Here is a 21,227-nt window from a genome sequence, read left to right as displayed (position 1 = left end):
AGTACTGACCGTCCGACAGTGCAGCACTCCCTCCGTACTGACCCTCCGACAGTGCAGCAATCCCTCAGTACTGACCCTCTGACAGTGCAGCACTCCCTCAGTACTGACCGTCTGACAGTGCAGCACTCCCTCAGTACTGACGCTCCGACAGTGCAGCACTCCCTCAGTACTGACCCTCTGACAGTGCAGCACTCCCTCAGTACTGACCGTCTGACAGTGCAGCACTCCCTCAGTACTGACGCTCCGACAGTGCAGCACTCCCTCAGTACTGACCCTCTGACAGTGCAGCACTCCCTCAGTACTGACGCTCCGACAGTGCAGCACTCCCTCAGTACTGACCCTCTGACAGTGCAACACTCCCTCAGTACTGACCGTCCGACAGTGCAGCACTCCCTCAGTACTGACCCTCCGACAGTGCAGCACTCCCTCAGTACTGACCCTCCGACAGTGCAGCACTCCCTCAGTACTGACCCTCCGACAGTGCAGCACTCCCTCAGTACGGACCCTCCGACAGTGCAGCACTCCCTCAGTACTGACCCTCCGACAGTGCAGCACTCCCTCAGTACTGACCCTCTGACAGTGCAGCACTCCCTCAGTCCTGACCCTCTGACAGTGCAGCACTCTCTCAGTACTGACCCTCCGACAGTGCAGCACTCCCTCAGTACTGACCCTCTGACAGTGCAGCACTCCCTCAGTGCTGACCCTCTGACAGTGCAGCACTCCCTCAGTACTGACCCTCTGACAGTGCAGCACTCTCTCAGTACTGACCCTCCGACAGTGCAGCACTCCCTCAGTACTGACCCTCTGACAGTGCAGCACTCCCTCAGTACTGACCCTCTGACAGTGCAGCAATCCCTCAGTACTGACCCTCTGACAGTGCAGCACTCCCTCAGTACTGACCGTCTGACAGTGCAGCACTCCCTCAGTACTGATGCTCTGACAGTGCAGCACTCCCTCAGTACTGACCCTCTGACAGTGCAGCACTCCCTCAGTACTGACCCTTCGACAGTGCAGCACTCCCTCAGTACTGACCCTCTGACAGTGCAGCACTCCCTCAGTACTGACCCTCTGACAGTGCAGCATTCCCTCAGTACTGACCCTCTGACAGTGCAGCATTCCCTCAGTACTGACCCTCTGACAGTGCAGCAATCCCTCAGTACTGACCCTCTGACAGTGCAGCAATCCCTCAGTACTGATCCTCTGACAGTGCAGCACTCCCTCAGTACTGACCGTCTGACAGTGCAGCACTCCCTCAGTACTGACCCTCTGACAGTGCAGCACTCCCTCAGTACTGACCCTCTGACAGTGCAGCAATCCCTCAGTACTGACCCTCTGACAGTGCAGCACTCCCTCAGTACTGACCGTCTGACAGTGCAGCACTCCCTCAGTACTGACGCTCCGACAGTGCAGCACTCCCTCAGTACTGACCCTCTGACAGTGCAGCACTCCCTCAGTACTGACCCTCCGACAGTGCAGCACTCCCTCAGTACTGACCGTCCGACAGTGCAGCACTCCCTCAGTACTGACCCTGTTCCAGATCACAACAACTCACTGCGTCAAAAAAATTCTCCTCTCCACCCCCTCTGGTTCTTTTACCCATTATCCTCAATCTGTGTCCCTCTGGTTACCGACTCCCCTGCCACTGGGAACAGTTTCTCCTCATTTACTCCATCGAAACCCCTTCATGATTCTGAACGCCTCAATTAAATCTCCCCCTTCACCTTCTCTGCTCTAAGGAGAACAATCCCAGCTTCACCCAGTCTCTCCACATTAACTGAAGTCCCTCATCCCTGGGACCATTCCGGTAAATCTCCCGGCCCTTTTGACTTGGGCTCGGTCCTGTGCTGTTCGCTTTGGGTCATTAACTATGTTTGTGCCGATCTCCTTGGCTTTGCCTGTGGAAAGCAGGGGTTAGTCAGAACGTCTCGGAAACACAGGGTTAGTCAGGTAACTTCCTCACTCAGCATTATATGATGACTGGAGTGTACTTTGCCTTCAATCGAGGCACGACCTCTCTCCCAATTTACGCTGCTTCTATTGTGTCACCACCTGATTTACAGCCTTCCTTGCACATCATTCCCACATCCCTCAGAAACTCTGTTGCGTTTCCTTGTCCTCCCTTATTGCTTGACGATTTGATGTGCCTGTGTGCGCACAGTTGGGGATAACATCATAAGTCATCTGTGACAGCTGTCTGGTCAGTGCAGTCCAGCTGTTTCACACACCGGTCAGTGCTGTCCAGCTGTTTCACACACCGGTCAGTGCTGTCCAGCTGTTTCACACACCGGTCAGTGCAGTCCAGCTGTTTCACACACTGGTCAGTGCAGTCCAGCTGTTTCACACACCAGTCAGTGCAGTCCAGCTGTTTCACACACCGGTCAGTGCTGTCCAGCTGTTTCACGCACCGGTCAGTGCTGTCCAGCTGTCTCACACACCGGTCAGTGCTGTCCAGCTGTTTCACACACCGGTCAGTGCAGTCCAGCTGTTTCACACACCGGTCAGTGCTGTCCAGCTGTTTCACACACCGGTCAGTGCAGTCCAGCTGTTTCACATACTGGTCAGTGCTGTCCAGCTGTTTCACACACCGGTCAGTGCAGTCCAGCTGTTTCACACACCGGTCAGTGCAGTCCAGCTGTTTCACACACTGGTCAGTGCTGTCCAGCTGTTTCACATACTGGTCAGTGCAGTCCAGCTGTTTCACACACTGGTCAGTGCAGTCCAGCTGTTTCACACACCGGTCAGTGCTTTCCAGCTGTTTCACATACTGGTCAGTGCAGTCCAGCTGTTTCACACACTGGTCAGTGCAGTTCAGCTGTTTCACACACCGGTCAGTGCTGTCCAGCTGTTTCACATGTTGGTCAGTGTGATCCAGCTGTTTTCCACACCGGTCAGTGCTGTCCAGCTGTTTCACACGTTGGTCAGTGCTGTCCAGCTGTTTTACACAAAGGTCAGTGCTGTCCAGCTGTTTCACACGTCGGTCAGTGCTGTCCAGCTGTTTCACACACCGGTCAGTGCTGTCCAGCTGTTTCACATGTCGGTCAGTGTGATCCAGCTGTTTTCCACACCGGTCAGTGCTGTCAAGCTGTTTCACACGTCGGTCAGTGTGATCCAGCTGTTTTACACGTTGGTCAGTGCTGTCCAGCTGTTTTACACGTCGGTCAGTGCAGTCCAGCTGTTTTACACAAAGGTCAGTGCTGTCCAGCTGTTTCACACGTCGGTCAGTGCTGTCCAGCTGTTTTAAACAAAGGTCAGTGCTGTCCAGCTGTTTCACACGTCGGTCAGTGCTGTCCAGCTGTTTTAAACAAAGGTCAGTGCTGTCCAGCTGTTTCACACACCGGTCAGTGCTGTCCAGCTGTTTCACACGTCGGTCAGTGCTGTCCAGCTGTTTTAAACAAAGGTCAGTGCTGTCCAGCTGTTTCACACACTGGTCAGTGCTGTCCAGCTGTTTTACACGTCGATCAGTGCTGTCCAGCTGTTTTACACGTCGGTCAGTGCTGTCCAGCTGTTTTACACAAAGGTCAGTGCTGTCCAGCTGTTTCACACGTCGGTCAGTGCTGTCCAGCTGTTTTAAACAAAGGTCAGTGCTGTCCAGCTGTTTCACACACCGGTCAGTGCTGTCCAGCTGTTTCACATGTCGGTCAGTGTGATCCAGCTGTTTCACACGTCGGTCAGTGTGATCCAGCTGTTTTCCACACCGGTCAGTGCTGTCCAGCTGTTTCAAACATCGGTCAGTGTGATCCAGCTGTTTTACACACCGGTCAGTGCTGTCCAGCTGTTTCAAACGTCGGTCAGTGTGATCCAGCTGTTGTACACACCGGTCAGTGCGGTCCAGCTGTTTTACACACTGGTCAGTGTGATCCAGCTGTTTTACACACCGGTCAGTGCTGTGCAGCTGTTTCAAACATCGGTCAGTGTGATCCAGCTGTTTTCCACACCGGTCAGTGCTGTCCAGCTGTTTCAAACGTCGGTCAGTGTGATCCAGCTGTTTTCCACACCGGTCAGTGCTGTCCAGCTGTTTCAAACGTCGGTCAGTGTGACCCATCTGTTATACACACCGGTCATTGTGATCCAGTTGTTTCGCACGTTGGTCAGTGCAGTCCAGCTGTTTCACACACCTGTCAGTGCTGTCCAGCTGTTTCACATGTCGGTCAGTGCTGTCCAGCTGTTTCACGCACTGGTCAATGTGATCCAGCTGTTTTACACACTGGTCAGTGCTGTCCAGCTGTTTCACACACTGGTCTGTGTGATCCAGCTGTTATACACACCGGTCAGTGTGATCCAGCTGTTTCGCACATCAGTCAGTGCAGTCCAGCTGTTTCACACGTCGGTCAGTGCTGCCCAGCTGTTTCACACACTGGTCAGTGCTGTCCAGCTGTTTCACACACTGGTCAGTGCAGTCCAGCTGTTTTACACACCGGTCAGTGCTGTCCAGCTGTTTCACACGTCGGTCAGTGCAGTCCAGCTGTTTGACACACCGGTCAGTGCTGTCCAGCTGTTTCACACGTCGGTCAGTGTAATCCAGCTGTTTCACACACTAGTCAGTGCAGTCCAGCTGTTTCACACACCGGTCAATGCTGTCCAGCTGTTTCGGATGCCGGTCAGTGCTCTCCTGCTGTTGTAAGTGTTTTGCAGTGTTGTTAAACATCTGGTCAGTGCTGACCAGCTCTGCTCCCAGTGCCAGCTCTGTGAAAATGAGTCTTTTATTCCTCCGTAATGTTGATTGTTGCTCATTCTGTCGAAATATTTCTTTTCCTGTCACCTTACAGCCTCCAACCTGCCCTCTGTTAATCTGATCTGCGTGGCAGGGGAATTCTGGATTCCACTCTCTGATTTCACCATCATGTTGACGCTGAAATTTCAGCAGTGTCTCAGTGGTTAGCACTTTCACATCTGGGTCAGACGGCTACGTGTCTAAACACCATTCCACTGACCCGAGCCCATAATCTAGGCTGATACTCCCGGTTCCCATACTGAGGGAGTGCCATACTGTCAGACGTACTGTGTTTCGGGTAAGGCAATAGACCAAGGTCCCCATCTGGCCTCTCAGATGGATGCAAAAGATCCCACGGCCAAGAGAGAATTTCTCCCCCGTATCCTCGGTTCAATATTTATCTCTCAGCCTGCACCATGAAAACAGAGGATCTGGGTATTCTCACATTGCTGTTTGTGGGAGCATGCTGTGTGAAAATTGGCTGCCACATTTCTTGCATTATGACAGTGACCACACTTCCAAAAATAAGTACTTTGTAGAGATTTGAACCGGGGCGTTGCGGTATTCCAAGAGCCATTTCAGTTCAGGGGCCCTGGGAGCTATGTGAACAGGACACGCAAACCGTGCATCTCCTTAACCCTTCAGATTGAAGAATCGTCAAGGAGCAGCACAGAGTCATAACCAGGAAGGGTCACTTCGAACATTTAATTGAAGGTCGAAGAAAGCGAAAGAAAGATGGGATTAAGTTTCAGAATTCTTTCTAAGTCTCCAACAATAATTAAATTCTGACGGAATGAGACCTCACGCTTGTAGAAGTTAATTTTCAGAGCCAGAGATTAGTGATTAAGGCTAACTTACACCGGAAAGGACAAGCCCTAATTTTTTCAGACCAGTTTAGTATCTGATAACTACACGCTGTTCCATGTGTATCAATACTGAGCCTCTCGACGAGATAACAGTACAGAAAAGTTCCTGACAATACAGTGTAACGCAGACGGCAGCATCTGATTTCTGCATTTACCTGCAAGTGCGTGGTGTCCAGAAGCTGCTGACCGATTTACTCTATAATTACGGTGAGAGCTGACGGCCACATTGCAATTCTTGCTCCAGAATCCTGGCTGTGTCTTTTAATGGTGAACCGTTCCGTGTTGGGACTCTTGCTGTTCCTGATTTATATTAATAACCTCGACCTTGGGGTACAGGGCACAATTTCAAATATTGCAGACAAAACGAAACTTGGAAACTTTGTGATGTGAGGAGGATGCTGTAGAACTTCAAAAGGACATGGATAGGTTGGTGGAATGGGCGGGCAAGTGGCAAGTGAAGTTTAATACAGAGAAATGTGAAATGATGCAATTCGGTAGGAAGAACATGGAGAGACAATATTAAATAGAGGGCACAATTCCAAGGGGGATATAGGAGCAGAGGGACATAAGTCATTGAAGGTGGCAGGACAGGTTGAGAGAGTGGTTAATAAAGCATACAGTATCCTGGGCTTTATTAATAGGGGCATAGAGTACAAGAGCAAGGAGGTTATGTTAGACCTGTATAAAACACTAGTTCGGCCTCAGCTGGAGTATTACGTCCCATTCTGGGCACCGCACTTGAGGAAAGATGTGAAGGTATTAGAGAGAGTGCAGAAAAGATTCTTAAGAATGTTTCCAGGGATGAGAGACTTCAGTTATGATGATAGATTGGAGATATTGAGACTGTTTTCCTTGGAGAAGAGAAGGCTGAGAGGTGATTTGATCGAGGTATTCAAAATCATGAGGGGTCTGGAGAGAGTAGACAGAGAGAAACTGTTCCCAATGGTGGGAGGATCTCATTGTGCTGTTACAACTCTGTGATTCTGCCCTTGCAGGTGTTGCCTTGGATGAATGGGTCTTCCAACGTTAAGCGGAGCATCTCTCCCACTCCGATCTACAACACGGATCAGATATCCACATACAGCAGCTACCCGGTAATACTCCTCACGGCAAAAATAAGTAGCCGAATGGAATGTTAGCCTTTATAACTAGAGGCCTGGATGGGTGCAGCTCCAACAACACTCAAGAAGCTCGACACCATCCAGGACAAAGCAGCCCACTTGATTGACACCCCATCCACAAATATTTACTCCCTCCACCACCGACGCACAGTGGCAGCAGTGTGTACCATCTACAAGATGCACTGCAGCAACTCACCAAAGGCTCCTTCGACAGCACCTTCCAAACCCGCGACCTCTACCAACTAGAAGGACAAGGGCAGCAGATGCATGGGAACACCACCACCTGCAAGCTCCCCTCCAAGTCACACACCATCCTGACTTGGAACTATATCGCCGTTCCTTCACTGTCGCTGGGTCAAAATCCTGGAACTCCCTTCCTAACAGCACTGTGGGTGTACCAACCACCATGGACAGCAGCGGTTCAAGAAGGCAGCTCACCACCACCTTCTCAAGGACAATTAGGGATGGGCAATAAATACTGGCCTGGCCAGCGACGCCCACATCCCATGAATGAATGAAAAAAAAAAGAGGAGGAAGTTTAACCGCAGTTATACAAAGTCCTTATGGGTTAAGATCTGGAGGATTGTGCACAGTCCTGGGGCACTGCAGCTCAGAATGCACTTGCTGATCTGGGAAGGTGTGCAGCACCGTGCAGATTCACCAGAATAACACCAGTGCTCCAATATTAAATTATGAGGAGAGATCATGTAAATTAGGCTTGTATGTCCCGGAATATAAGGGGTGATTTGATGGCGCTTTTTTTGGATTTCTCAAAGGAATTGATAGGGTAGATAGAGAGAGATTTTTATGCAACTGGTCAGTAGCGGGGGTCTCGGAAGAGGGGACATCGTTTTCTAATCCGAGACAACTCTTTCAGGCTCACCGGCTAATTTGAGTGATTTTGGGATGTGCGCAGGTGATGAACTCTCTAACCTTCTCACTATTTCTCTCCCGCACACAGCCCTCGAACGGATCAATGGTGGCCTCAACAATAGACGGAGGAATTAGCAGTTTCTCTGTGCAGACAGATCACAGTGGCCGACTATCCACCTTGGTATGAAGGAGCTGGACTGACCTCCTCGAGGGGTAGGGGCAACTGGAGGTGGGGGTGTGTGGGAGAGGGCGACACTTCCCCCGATTACGTGCCAACTTTCATGCCAACACTCGCCAACAGAGCCTTGCACATCGCCCGTGCACTTGCCGCGAAGGAGTCCGCCTTTTCATCCCACCTATCGGAAGCCCCACTTTCAGACGCTGTGAGCTGGTCAGCCTGCTGGTCATCCAGGGGCCCAGATGGGATTAAATCCCGCACCTCACCCCACCACCCCCCCGCCCCCCCCCCCGGGCAAGCCCGAGGATGCTCCAAATATTAATCTTGTTCCTCTGAGAGCAGGGACAATATGAGGAAGGTTTCGAATGTAATTTGTTTCTTTGTAAAATGTGCTCAAGAAACTCACAGCCTGAGCCCAGTATAACCGGCAAACGGTTCCAAATATTTTTTGCGAAAGGCATTGTCAGTCAGTTTTAAACCAGGTTGTTCACGGGTGAGGGGGGGGGGTCGATGCTGAGATTTTAAAATGTTTCTGATAAACCTGTTTTCGCGATTGATCAAACATCTCTCATTTATAGTAAGGAATAATAAATAATAATTTGTAAAGGCTGCCCAGTCAGTCCCCGTTCTGCCCTCTAAATGCCTTTCAGTTTATGCCAAGTCTGATCCCGCAGCCAGAGGGCAGAAGTGACACACATCGAGGCAGTGTTAGACCATTGAGTTTTGTTAGTTAACGCCTGCTGTTTTTCTCCCTCCTGCAGTACTGGCTTTGCACAGCAGAGGGTAGGCTTGCCCAGGGACGGGGAAACCAGTCTGCTCCTCCTGACTGCACATGACGGTTTTGTACATTTATTAATATTATTGAGCCTGTACAGGAATTTTATTTTTATAACGGAACATCTCCTGTCGGGAGACCTCAGGGCAAATCAACCTCTGGGCAAGGAGCTCCGAGTTGCCAACCCTCCTGGATTTCTCCTGGAGTCTCCAGGGGGAAACCCTGGGAAGGAAATGAATTGTGCCCGTTCACTTTCGTCCACTCGTCCTGAAAATATGGGCAAAGGGATGGTTGGGCGGGTGGAGAGGGCAATCGGGTGATGATGCCAACCAGGAGCAGGCCCGACCAGAGTTTGTAGAGGGTGGATCAGATCGCGCCGGGTCGCTGGGTAATATCCCGCGGCAGACTCTTGTCACCTTCGACCGCTGTTACTGAATGTTGTGTATAAAGTACGCGCGGCTGTATTAAAACGTCTTTCATTGCTAGCCGCATGAGGTTCGTCCCTTCTCATTCTGTTCCACCGGACAGGCTTGCGGTGCGGGCACGATTGGGCTTTGAGGTGATGCTCCCATGGCCGAATAGTCTGCCAACGTGGAATATTGGTGTGCAGTTCAACCGGCACCGGGCGCGATCTGGAGCATGAGACTGCCCGCTAATCTGGGCAGAAAAGAGGCTGCTGGACAGAATCCGAGAGAAAGAGGAGATGGTCATCCAACCGATAATTCATCTCTCAGCTGCAACAGGCAATGTCAGAGAGTTGGAACCGTCCAGTCGAAAGGCAACAAAGCAGTGGGTGAGAGTTTTAGCAGCAGGCGGGCTGAAGTCGAGGCAGCGACAATGACATTGAGCATCAGCTGTGCTCCAGGGACGTCCGGTTTAAAAAGCTTCATTGAATGCACCGAATTGGCCAGCTGGACTGCAGTCACGTTGCGAGAGCTGAACAGCGGCTTCATCGCACCTAACAACAACAACTTACATTTAAATAGCACCTTTAATGCCGTAAAACATCCCAAGGTGCGTCACAGGAGCGGTTATCGAGCAGAGTCCGCCCCCCGAGCCCCCATCAGGAGATATTCGGGACCGGCGACCAAAAAGCTGGGTCAACGAGGTCGGTTTTTTAAGGGGCGTCTTAAAGGAGGAGAGAGAGAGAGAGGCGGAGAGGTTTAGGGAGGGAATTCCAGAGCTTAGGGCCACCAATGGTGGAGCGACGGGAATCGGGGGGATGGGCAAGAGGACGGAATTGGAGGAGGTGGCAGCGATAGGGAGGGTTGTAGGGGCTGGAGGAGGTTACAGAGATAGGGAAGGTTGTAGGAGCTGGAGGAGGTGACAGAGATAGGGAAGGTTGGAGGGGCTGGAGGTGGTTACAGAGATAGGGAGGGTTGTAGGGGCTGGAGGAGGTGACAGAGATAGGGAGGGTTGTAGGGGCTGGAGGAGGTGACAGAGATAGGGAAGGTTGTGGGGTCTGGAGGAGGTGACAGAGATAGGGAGGGTTGTAGGGGCTGGAGGAGGTGACAGAGATAGGGAGGGTTGTAGCGGCTGGAGGAGGTTACAGAGATAGGGAGGGTTGTAGGGGCTGGAGGAGGTGACAGAGATAGGGAAGGTTGTGGGGTCTGGAGGAGGTGACAGAGATAGGGAGGGTTGTAGGGGCTGGAGGAGGTGACAGAGATAGGGAAGGTTGTGGGGTCTGGAGGAGGTGACAGAGATAGGGAGGGTTGTAGGGGCTGGAGGAGGTGACAGAGATAGGGAGGGTTGTAGGGGCTGGAGGAGGTGACAGAGATAGGGAAGGTTGTGGGGTCTGGAGGAGGTGACAGAGATAGGGAGGGTTGTAGGGGCTGGAGGAGGTGACAGAGATAGGGAAGGTTGTAGGGGCTGGAGGAGGTTACAGAGATAGGGAGGGTTGTAGGGGCTGGAGGAGGTTACAGAGATAGGGAGGGTTGTAGGGGCTGGAGGAGGTTACAGAGATAGGGAGGGTTGTAGGGGCTGGAGGAGGTTACAGAGTTAAGGTTGCAGAGAGCCAGCATGTACACGGTGAGCAGAATGGCCTCTTTCTGTGCTGTAACCATTCTATAATTCTATAACAATAACAGGAAGGGCTAATAACTCACTCTGTGCCCAGTCGTGTGTGACAGCCTGCATAGGAGCCTCAACATAAGATGAACTGGAAGTTGTCACACGGCAGAGGTGAATTCTGTCCTCCCCCTAACTCTTAAAGGAGAACAAGTAAAGGTGAGAAACACCACTCAGACAAGAGCTTTATCTGAGAAGCTGTTTAGGGCACGATGTCAGGAAGCTCTTCGAACACAAAGGGGAGGGGAAATATGGAACTCTCTCCCCCAAAAAAGCTGTCGAGGCCAGTGAGGGGGGGTGGGGGGGGTGTCAATTGGAAATTCCCAAACGGAGATTGATGGATTTTGTTGGGTGAAGGGACTAAGGGTTACGCAACCAGGGCAGGGAGATGGAGTTAAGATACGGATTGGCTCTCATTGAATGGCGGAACAGGCTCGAGAGGGACTGAATGGGCCTCCTCCTGTTCCTGTGTAACAGGATCGAGAGGGGCTGAATGGGCCTCCTCCTGTTCCTGTGTAACAGGCTCGAGAGGGGCTGAATGGACCTCCTCCTGTTCCTGTGTAACAGGCTCGAGAGGGGCTGAATGGGCCTCCTCCTGTTCCTGTGTAACAGACTCGAGAGGGGCTGAATGGGCTTCCTCCTGTTACTGTATAACAGGATCGAGAGGGGCTGAATGGGCCTCCTCCTGTTCCTGTGTAACAGACTCGAGAGGGGCTGAATGGGCTTCCTCCTGTTCCTGTGTAACAGAATCGAGAGGGGCTGAATGGGCCTCCTCCTGTTCCTGTGTAACAGAATCGAGAGGGGCTGAATGGGCCTCCTCCTGTTCCTGTGTAACAGGCTTGAGAGAGAGGGGCTGAATGGGCCTCCTCCTATTCCTGTGTAACAGGCTCGAGGGGGGCTGAATGGGCCTGCTCCTGTTCCTGTGTAACAGAATCGAGAGGGGCTGAATGGGCCTCCTCCTGTTGCTGTGTAACAGGATCGAGCGGAGCTGAATGGGCCTCCTCCTGTTCCTGTGTAACAGGCTCGAGAGGGGCTGAATGGGCCTCCTCCTGTTCCTGTGTAACAGACTCGAGAGGGGCTGAATGGGCCTCCTCCTGTTCCTGTGTAACAGAATCGAGAGGGGCTGAATGGGCCTCCGCCTGTTCCTGTGTAACAGGCTCGAGAGGGGCTGAATGGGCCTCCTCCTGTTCCTGTGTAACAGAATCGAGAGGGGCTGAATGGGCCTCCTCCTGTTCCTGTGTAACAGGCTTGAGAGAGAGGGGCTGAATGGGCCTCCTCCTGTTCCTGTGTAACAGACTCGAGAGGGGCTGAATGGGCCTCCTCCTGTTCCTGTGTAACAGGCTCGAGAGAGGGTCTGAATGGGCCTCCTCCTGTTCCTGTGTAACAGGCTCGAGAGAGGGTCTGAATGGGCTTCCTCCTGTTCCTGTGTAACAGGCTCGAGAGGGGCTGAATGGGCCTGCTCCTGTTCCTGTGTAACAGGCTCGAGAGGGGCTGAATGGGCCTCCTCCTGTTCCAATGTTCATCCGGAGCTTTGTCCTGACATGATTTCCTGCAGCCAGTCACCAAGTCCAATTATGTTTTCTGAAATTACGGTCTAAGCAAGGTGTTAAACTTCAGTTAATGCATCCAGTTAACACTGGAGCCGTGCAGAGCTGGGCAGGTCCAGATTGGTTAACTCTCCGCTGGTTGGAGCCTTCCGTAGCGCAGAGGAAGATGGTTGTGGTTGTTGGAGGTCAATCATCTGAGCTCCAGGACATCACTGCAGGAGTTCCTCAGGGTAGTGTCCTAGGCCCAAACATCTTCAGCTGCTTCATCAATGACCTTCCTTCAATCATAAGGTCAGAAGTGGGGATGTTTGCTGATGATTGCACAATGTTCAGCACCATTCATGACTCCTCAGATACTGAAGCAGTCTGTGTAGAAATGCAGCAAGACCTGGACAATATCCAGGCTTGGGCTGATAAGTGGCAAGTAACATTCGCGCCACACAAGTGCCAGGCAATGACCATCTCCAACAAGAGAGAATCTAACCATCTCCCCTTGACATTCAACAGCATTACCATCGCTGAATCCCCCACTATCAACATCCTGGGGGTTACCATTGACCGAAAACTGAACTGGAGTAGCCATATAAATACCGTGGCTACAAGAGCAGGTCAGAGGCTGGGAATCCTGTGGTGAGTAACTCACCTCCTGACTCCCCAAAGCCTGTCCACCATCTACAAGGCACAAGTCAGGAGTGTGATGGAATACTCTCCACTTGCCTGGATGGGTGCAGCTCCAACAACACTCAAGAAGCTCGACACCATCCAGGACAAAGCAGCCCGCTTGATTGGCACCCCATCTACAAACATTCAGTCCCTCCACCACCGACACACAGTGGCAGCAGTGTGTATCATCTACAAGATGCACTGCAGCAATGCACCAAGGCTCCTTAGACAGCACCTTCCAAACCCGCGACCTCTATCACCTAGAAGGACAAGGGCAGCAAATACATGCCCCTGCCGTGGATCACCAGCAAAGCCTGCTCCTTCACCGTTCGAGTTCGTGACCCACAAACGTTCCTGTCTTTCCCGCCAGGAAGGCAAACTCAGCTCAAGCCTGGATAGCGTGCAGGTCAGACCGCTGTTCAAAGCACTTCTTCTCTCAAACGGTGCCATCACTGCTCGACAGGTGATTGCCGATGTCTGGGGAGACACCCACCTTCTGTTACGCGTTCAGGTGCCAAGACCCACATTCTGACCTTCGAAACATTCTCTTGAGCACTCCACTGGGCAAACGTTTGCAGCTGCCCGCATTCCCATCACTCCGGGCACCTCACACCCCCATCCAAACAGCCAACACCCACACTCAACACCCTCAGCCTGTTGCCTCCACCAATGATGTCCATCCCTCCTCTCCCCAGAAGCCATTATGAGCACTCTCATCCCTCTGCATTCTCTCCTTGCAACTTGACAAGGGGCAGTGACCAGGGGACGGAGAGGGTGCACCCCCTCCCCCCCCAGTGACAGGCGACCACTGGCAATGTGTTCCCGCCTGCTCCATTGGGAAGGAGCTCTTGTTCCAGGAGGCTGCAGATGTCAGCCGTGACCTGCGGTGAGGCACGGGTACTCGGAATGTCGGGAGAGCTGAGCCTCTGCCTGTAGACGCTGTGTTGGAGGGTCTCTTCTCCCTCCAGCTGGAACGTGGTGCCCATGCCCTCTGCCCTGTGGAGGGGCATGCGGCTCAGGAGAAGGCAGCTGGCGCTGCTGCTGTTGTTGCCCCTGCTGCTGCTGGTGCTGTTGGTCATTGTCAGCGCATTTGCAAGTTGGAGCTGCAGAGGCTGCACCCACGCCGGTGTGAAGGATGTCAGCAGGGAACCGTAGCGGAAGGTGGGTGTCTCCCCATAAGGCGGCAATCAAGCTGTTGAGCAGTGATGGCACTGTTTGAGAGAAAATGTGCTTTGAACAGCAGTCTTTCACCTGACCATGTCTGCAGTTCTTCAGTGTAACTGATCAAAGCCTTCCCAGCCTGTAAGTTTGGCTAAAGAAGAACTTCCAGCTGTGCACTCACCTCAGTGACCCTGGTGAAGTGCTGACAAATCTGGAAGCAGGTTCCCTGGTGGTTTCAATACACTAAGACGGCTTAAAAGAGTTCTTAATTGGCTATTTAATTACATCAATGACCTGAGAGATCCAGCGGGTTTCGTGCACCAACTCAATTCTGCCCCAAATAAACCCAGAACAGGGCAGCATAAGGGTGGGATCCCAATGTGAATTGTGAGGGTTTAACGCACTGACTGCGGCCGGAACCACCTCCCATGTAAGATGATAGACTGAAAGAGCGCAAGTGGAGTCCATTCAGTCCATCAATCATGTTCCGTTATTCCATCAGATCGATGCTGACTGCATCACAATGCAATTTAGTCTAATCCCGTCCACTGGGAACAGGCTGCCCAGTGTCTGACTGTAACTGGGGAGAGGTGGGTGAGAGGGTTAATCCCCTCCACTGGGAACAGGCTGCCCAGTGTCTGACTGTAACTGGGGAGAGGTGGGTGAGAGGGTTAATCCCCTCCACTGGAAACAGGCTGCCCAGTGTCTGACTGTAACTGGGGAGAGGTGGGTGAGAGGGTTAATCCCCTCCACTGGGAACAGGCTGCCCAGTGTCTGACTGTAACTGGGGAGAGGTGGGTGAGAGGGTTAATCCCCTCCACTGGAAACAGGCTGCCCAGTGTCTGACTGTAACTGGGGAGAGGTGGGTGAGAGGGTTAATCCCCTCCACTGGAAACAGGCTGCCCAGTGTCTGACTGTAACTGGGGAGAGGCGGGTGAGAGGGTTAATCCCCCCCACTGGGAACTGGCTGCCCGGTGTCTGACTGTAACTGGGGAGAGGTGGGTGAGAGGGTTAATCCTGTCCACTGGAAACAGGCTGCCCGGTGTCTGACTGTAATTGGGGAGAGGTGGGTGAGAGGGTTAATCCCGTCCACTGGGAACAGGCTGCCCGGTGTCTGACTGTAACTGGGGAGAGGTGGGTGAGAGGGTTAATCCCGTCCACTGGGAACAGGCTGCCCGGTGTCTGACTGTAACTGGGGAGAGGTGGGTGAGAGGGTTAATCCCCCCCACTGGGAACAGGCTGCCCGGTGTCTGACTGTAACTGGGGAGAGGTGGGTGAGAGGGTTAATCCCCTCCACTGGGAATAAGCTGCCCGGTGTCTGACTGTAACTGGGGAGAGGTGGGTGAGAGGGTTAATCCCCTCCACTGGGAACAGACTGCCCAGTGTCTGACTGTAACTGGGGAGAGGTGGGTGAGAGGGTTAATCCCCCCCACTGGGAACAGGCTGCCCGGTGTCTGACTGTAACTGGGGAGAGGTGGGTGAGAGGGTTAATCCCCTCCACTGGGAATAAGCTGCCCGGTGTCTGACTGTAACTGGGGAGAGGTGGGTGAGAGGGTTAATCCCCTCCACTGGGAACAGACTGCCCAGTGTCTGACTGTAACTGGGGAGAGGTGGGTGAGAGGGTTAATCCCCCCCACTGGGAACAGGCTGCCCGGTGTCTGACTGTAACTGGGGAGAGGTGGGTGAGAGGGTTAATCCCCTCCACTGGGAATAAGCTGCCCGGTGTCTGACTGTAACTGGGGAGAGGTGGGTGAGAGGGTTAATCCCCTCCACTGGGAACAGGCTGCCCAGTGTCTGACTGTAACTGGGGAGAGGTGGGTGAGAGGGTTAATCCCCTCCACTGGGGACAGACTGCCCAGTGTCTGACTGTAACTGGGGAGAGGTGGGTGAGAGGGTTAATCCCCTCCACTGGGAATAAGCTGCCCGGTGTCTGACTGTAACTGGGGAGAGGTGGGTGAGAGGGTTAATCCCCTCCACTGGGAACAGGCTGCCCAGTGTCTGACTGTAACTGGGGAGAGGTGGGTGAGAGGGTTAATCCCCTCCACTGGGAACAGGCTGCCCGGTGTCTGACTGTAACTGGGGAGAGGTGGGTGAGAGGGTTAATCCCGTCCACTGGGAACAGGCTGCCCGGTGTCTGACTGTAACTGGGGAGAGGTGGGTGAGAGGGTTAATCCCCTCCACTGGGAACAGGCTGCCCGGTGTCTGACTGTAACTGGGGAGAGGTGGGTGAGAGGGTTAATCCCCTCCACTGGGAACAGGCTGCCCAGTGTCTGACTGTAACTGGGGAGAGGTGGGTGAGAGGGTTAATCCCCTCCAGTGGGAACAGGCTGCCCAGTGTCTGACTGTAACTGGGGAGAGGTGGGTGAGAGGGTTAATCCCCTCCACTGGGAACAGGCTGCCCAGTGTCTGACTGTAACTGGGGAGAGGTGGGTGAGAGGTTTAATCCCCTCCACTGGGAACAGGCTGCCCGGTGTCTGACTGTAACTGGGGAGAGGTGGGTGAGAGGGTTAATCCCCTCCACTGGGAACAGGCTGCCCAGTGTCTGACTGTAACTGGGGAGAGGCGGGTGAGAGGGTTAATCCCCTCCACTGGGAACAGGCTGCCCAGTGTCTGACTGTAACTGGGGAGAGGTGGGTGAGAGGGTTAATCCCCTCCACTGGGAACTGGCTGCCCGGTGTCTGACTGTAACTGGGGAGAGGTGGGTGAGAGGGTTAATCCCCTCCACTGGGAACAGGCTGCCCGGTGTCTGACTGTAACTGGAGAGAGGTGGGTGAGAGGGTTAATCCCCTCCACTGGGAACAGGCTGCCCGGTGTCTGACTGTAACTGGGGAGAGGTGGGTGAGAGGGTTAATCCTGTCCACTGGGAACAGGCTGCCCAGTGTCTGACTGTAACTGGGGAGAGGTGGGTGAGAGGGTTAATCCCCTCCACTGGGAACAGGCTGCCCGGTGTCTGACTGTAACTGGGGAGAGGTGGGTGAGAGGGTTAATCCTGTCCACTGGGAACAGGCTGCCCAGTGTCTGACTGTAACTGGGGAGAGGTGGGTGAGAGGGTTAATCCCCCTCCACTGGGAACAGGCTGCCCAGTGTCTGTCTGTAACTGGGGAGAGGTGGGTGAGAGGGTTAATCCTGTCCACTGGGAACAGGCTGCCCAGTGTCTGACTGTAACTGGGGAGAGGTGGGTGAGAGGGTTAATCCCCTCCACTGGGAACAGGCTGCCCGGTGTCTGACTGTAACTGGGGAGAGGTGGGTGAGAGGGTTAATCCTGTCCACTGGGAACAGGCTGCCCAGTGTCTGACTGTAACTGGGGAGAGGTGGGTGAGAGGGTTAATCCCCTCTGCTCGCAACAAAATAAAATTGTTCACAATCTCATGATGTCTTTTGTCCCATTTCCAGAAGAATGCGAGAACTCTTTGTGCAATCTGTTTTCTGTGGACTTCAGTACAGGAACACCTCAATCCTAAAATGGGCAATCACAAATGAAGAATGCAGTTCAAAGAAAGTAATTGAATCATGTTCAAAACAAACATTCAAATTACTGGCTTCTTAAACAATTGCCAGAAAGTCTTTACAGAGAAACTTGTTGGCTCCAGAGGCGAGAGGCGAGATTTTCATGGTACCATTGCAGCTTGTCTGCTGGTGTCTCACTCTGCTTCTTAGAATACTGCATTGAGTCCCGAGAGAGTGCTGCACTGTCAGAGGGTCAGTACTGAGGGAGTGCTGCACTGTCAGAGGGTCAGTACTGAGGGAGTGCTGCACTGTCAGAGGGTCAGTACTGAGGGAGTGCTGCACTGTCAGTGGGTCAGTTCTGAGGGAGTGCTGCACTGTCGGAGGGTCAGTACTGAGGGAGTGCTGCACTGTCAGAGGGTCAGTACTGAGGGAGTGCAGGACTGTCAGAGGATCAGTACTGAGGGAGTGCTGCACTGTCAGTGGGTCAGTACTGGGGGAGTGCTGCACTGTCAGAGGGTCAGTACTGAGGGAGTGCTGCACTGTCAGAGGGTCAGTACTGAGGGAGTGCTGCACTGTCAGAGGGTCAGTACTGAGGGAGTGCTGCACTGTCGGAGGGTCAGTACTGAGGGAGTGCTGCACTGTCGGAGGGTAAGTACTGGGAGTGCTCCACTGTCGGAGGGTCAGTACTGAGAGAGTGCCGCACTGTCGGAGGGTCAGTACTGAGGAAATGCCGCACTGTCGGAGGGTCAGTACTGAGGGAGCACTGCAGTGTCAGAGGGTTAGTACTGAGGGAGCGCTGCACTGTCAGAGGGTCAGTACTGGGGGAGTGCTGCACTGTCGGTGGGTCAGTACTGAGGAAGTGCTGCACTGTCGGAGTTTCAGTGCTGAGGGAGTGCTGCACTGTCTGAGGGTCAGAACTGGGGGAGTGCTGCACTGTCTGAGGGTCAGAACTGGGGGAGTGCTGCAGTGTCGGAGGGTCAGTACTGAGGAAGTGCTGCACTGTTGGAGGTTCAGTACTGAGGGAGTGCTGCACTGTCGGAGGGTCAGTACTGTGGGAGCACTGCAGTGTCAGAGGGTTAGTACTGAGGGAGCGCTGCACTGTTAGAGGGTCAGTACTGGGGGAGTGCTGCACTGTCTGAGGGTCAGAACTGGGGGAGTGCTGCACTGTCAGAGGGTCAGTACTGGGGGAGTGCTGCACTGTCAGAGGGTCAGTACTGGGGGAGTGCTGCACTGTCTGAGGGTCAGAACTGGGGGAGTGCTGCACTGTCAGTGGGTCAGTACTGAGGAAGTGCTGCACTGTCGGAGGTTCAGTACTGAGGGAGTGCTGCACTGTCTGAGGGTCAGAACTGGGGGAGTGCTGCACTGTCTGAGGGTCAGAACTGGGGGAGTGCTGCAGTGTCGGAGGGTCAGTACTGAGGAAGTGCTGCACTGTTGGAGGTTCAGTACTGAGTGAGTGCTGCACTGTCTGAGGGTCAGAACTGGGGGAGTGCTGCACTGTCTGAGGGTCAGAACTGGGGGAGTGCTGCACTGTCGGATGGTCAGAACTGGGGGAGTGCTGCACTGTCAGAGGGTCAGTACTGAGGGAGTGCTGCACTGTCGGAGGGTCAGAACTGGGGGAGTGCTGCACTGTCGGAGGGTTAGAACTGGGGGAGTGCTGCACTGTCGGAGGGTCAGTACTGAGGGAGTGCTGCACTGTCGGAGGGTCAGAACTGGGGGAGTGCTGCACTGTCGGAGGGTCAGTACTGAGGGAGTGCTGCACTGTCGGAGGGTCAGAACTGGGGGAGTGCTGCACTGTCGGAAGGTCAGTACTGAGGGAGCGCTACACTGTCGGAGGGTCAGTACTGAGGGAGTGCTGCACTGTCGGAGGGTCAGTACTGAGGAAGTGCTGCACTGTCGGAGGGTCAGAACTGGGGGAGTGCTGCACTGTCGGAGGGTCAGTACTGAGGGAGTGCTGCACTGTCGGAGGGTCAGTACTGAGGGAGTTCTGCACTGTCGGAGGGTCAGTACTGAGGGAGTGCTGCACTGTCGGAGGGTCTGAACTGGGGGAGTGCTGCACTGTCGGAGGGTCAGTACTGAGGGAGTACTGCACTGTCGGAAGGTCAGTACTGAGGGAGCGCTACACTGTCGGAGGGTCAGTACTGAGGAAGTGCTGCACTGTCGGAGGGTCAGAACTGGGGGAGTGCTGCACTGTCGGAGGGTCAGAACTGAGGGAGTTCTGCACTGTCGGAGGGTCAGTACTGAGGGAGTTCTGCACTGTCGGAGGTGCTGTCTTTCAGATGAGACATTAAAATCGAGGCCCCCGTCTGCCCTCTCCGGTGGGTGTAAAAGATCCCAGGGCCTCTATTTGGGAGGCGAGCAGAGGGGGGAGTTCTCCCCGGGGTCCCGGGGACAATATTTAACCCTCAACCAACATCACTAAAAAGCAGATCATCTGATATCAATGTGCTGTTTGTGGGATCTTGCTGTGCACAGTTTGGTTGCTGGTGATAGAGAAATGCAAAACTTTCTTTCGCTCTGTAACTGGTGGTTGGAGTGAGCGGTGAGTGGCTCAGAGTTGGTGCCGAGTGTAGCTGATGCTGAAAGCAAGACCATGGTGGGGTTGATCTCGAACCTGTTTCACGGCAGACGTTCAGAGAGTGCTCTTTGATCACCCTCTGAGCTCCAGCAACTGCATAAATAAATCAGAACAGATGTTACCACAAGGGCACAGTGCGAAACTTGATAAAACAGATGTGTCCGAACTGTGTGAGTACAATAGCCGGAGGGAATGACACAATGGAGCGGGTGGAAGGAAGGGTTTTTGAGGGGGAAGGACAAGCACAAGTCCGGCAGCATGAGGGGCAGAAGGTCCACTGGCAATGGGAGAGTGGGTACAGCATAGTGGATGTGTCATGATGTGTCGTCAGAAAGTGAATGCAGAGGTTTTTGTGAGAAGAATGGAAAGCAATGGAGACATGATGAGACAAGAACCATTATAAAATTTGAATAGGAGTCAACCTTTCAACAACCTGCATTTTTATAGCACCTTTATCCTATTAAGATAGTAAAACATCCCAAGGTGCTTCACAGGAGAGACTATCAAACAAAAATTTGACCCCGAGCCACATCAGGAGATATTAGGGACCGGGGACCAAAATCTCGGTCAAAGAGGTCGGTTTTTAAGGAGTGTCTTAAAGGAGGAGAGAGAGAGGCGGAGAGGTTTAGGGAGGGAATTCCAGAGCTTAGGGCCCCAGGCAGCTGAAGGCACGGCCGCTAATGGTGGGGCGATGGGAATCGGGGGATGGGCAAGACGTCGGAATTGGAGGAGCGCAGAGATCTCGGAGGGTTGTAGGGGCTGTAGGTGGTTACAGAGATAGGGAGGGTTGTAGGGGATTGAGGAGGTTACAGAGATAGGGAGGGTTGTAGGGGCTTGAGGAGGTTACAGAGATAGGGAGGGGTGTAGGGGCTGCAGGAGGTTACAGAGATAGGGTGGGTCTTAGGAGCTGGAGGAGGTTGCAGAGATAGGGAGGGGTGTAGGGGCTGGAGGAGGTTACAGAGATAGGGAGGGTTGTAGGGACTGGAGGATGTTACAGAGACAGGGAGGGGTGTAGGGGCTGGAGGAGGTTACAGAGATAGGGAGGGATGTAGGGACTGGAGGAGGTTACAGAGATAGGGAGGGATGTAGGGACTGGAGGAGGTTACAGAGATAGGGAGGGGTGTAGGGACTGGAGGAGGTTACAGAGATAGGGAGGGGTGTAGGGACTGGAGGAGGTTACAGAGATAGGGAGGGATGTAGGGACTGGAGGAGGTTACAGAGATAGGGAGGGGTGTAGGGACTG

General features: G+C 53.5%; 1 protein-coding gene across 2 annotated transcripts in view; it reads left to right on the top strand.

Moving 5' to 3' along the window:
- Positions 1 to 9,000, top strand: part of LOC137352930 (carcinoembryonic antigen-related cell adhesion molecule 6-like) — a 40,893-nt gene extending 31,893 nt beyond the window's left edge. For both annotated transcript variants that reach the window (XM_068018785.1, XM_068018786.1), the window contains 2 exons: positions 6,573 to 6,671; positions 7,660 to 9,000. In XM_068018785.1, coding sequence (XP_067874886.1) covers positions 6,573 to 6,671; positions 7,660 to 7,758 — 198 coding nt within the window. In that variant the 3' untranslated portion in view covers positions 7,759 to 9,000. The remainder of the gene's footprint in view (positions 1 to 6,572; positions 6,672 to 7,659) is intronic.
- The last annotated feature ends 12,227 nt before the right edge of the window (positions 9,001 to 21,227 follow it).

Source organism: Heterodontus francisci, chromosome 39 (genome assembly GCF_036365525.1).
Source record: "Heterodontus francisci isolate sHetFra1 chromosome 39, sHetFra1.hap1, whole genome shotgun sequence".
Classification (NCBI taxonomy): domain Eukaryota; kingdom Metazoa; phylum Chordata; class Chondrichthyes; order Heterodontiformes; family Heterodontidae; genus Heterodontus; species Heterodontus francisci.
The sequence above is the reverse complement of the archived record's forward strand: the minus strand, read 5'-3'. Positions and strand labels throughout refer to the sequence as shown.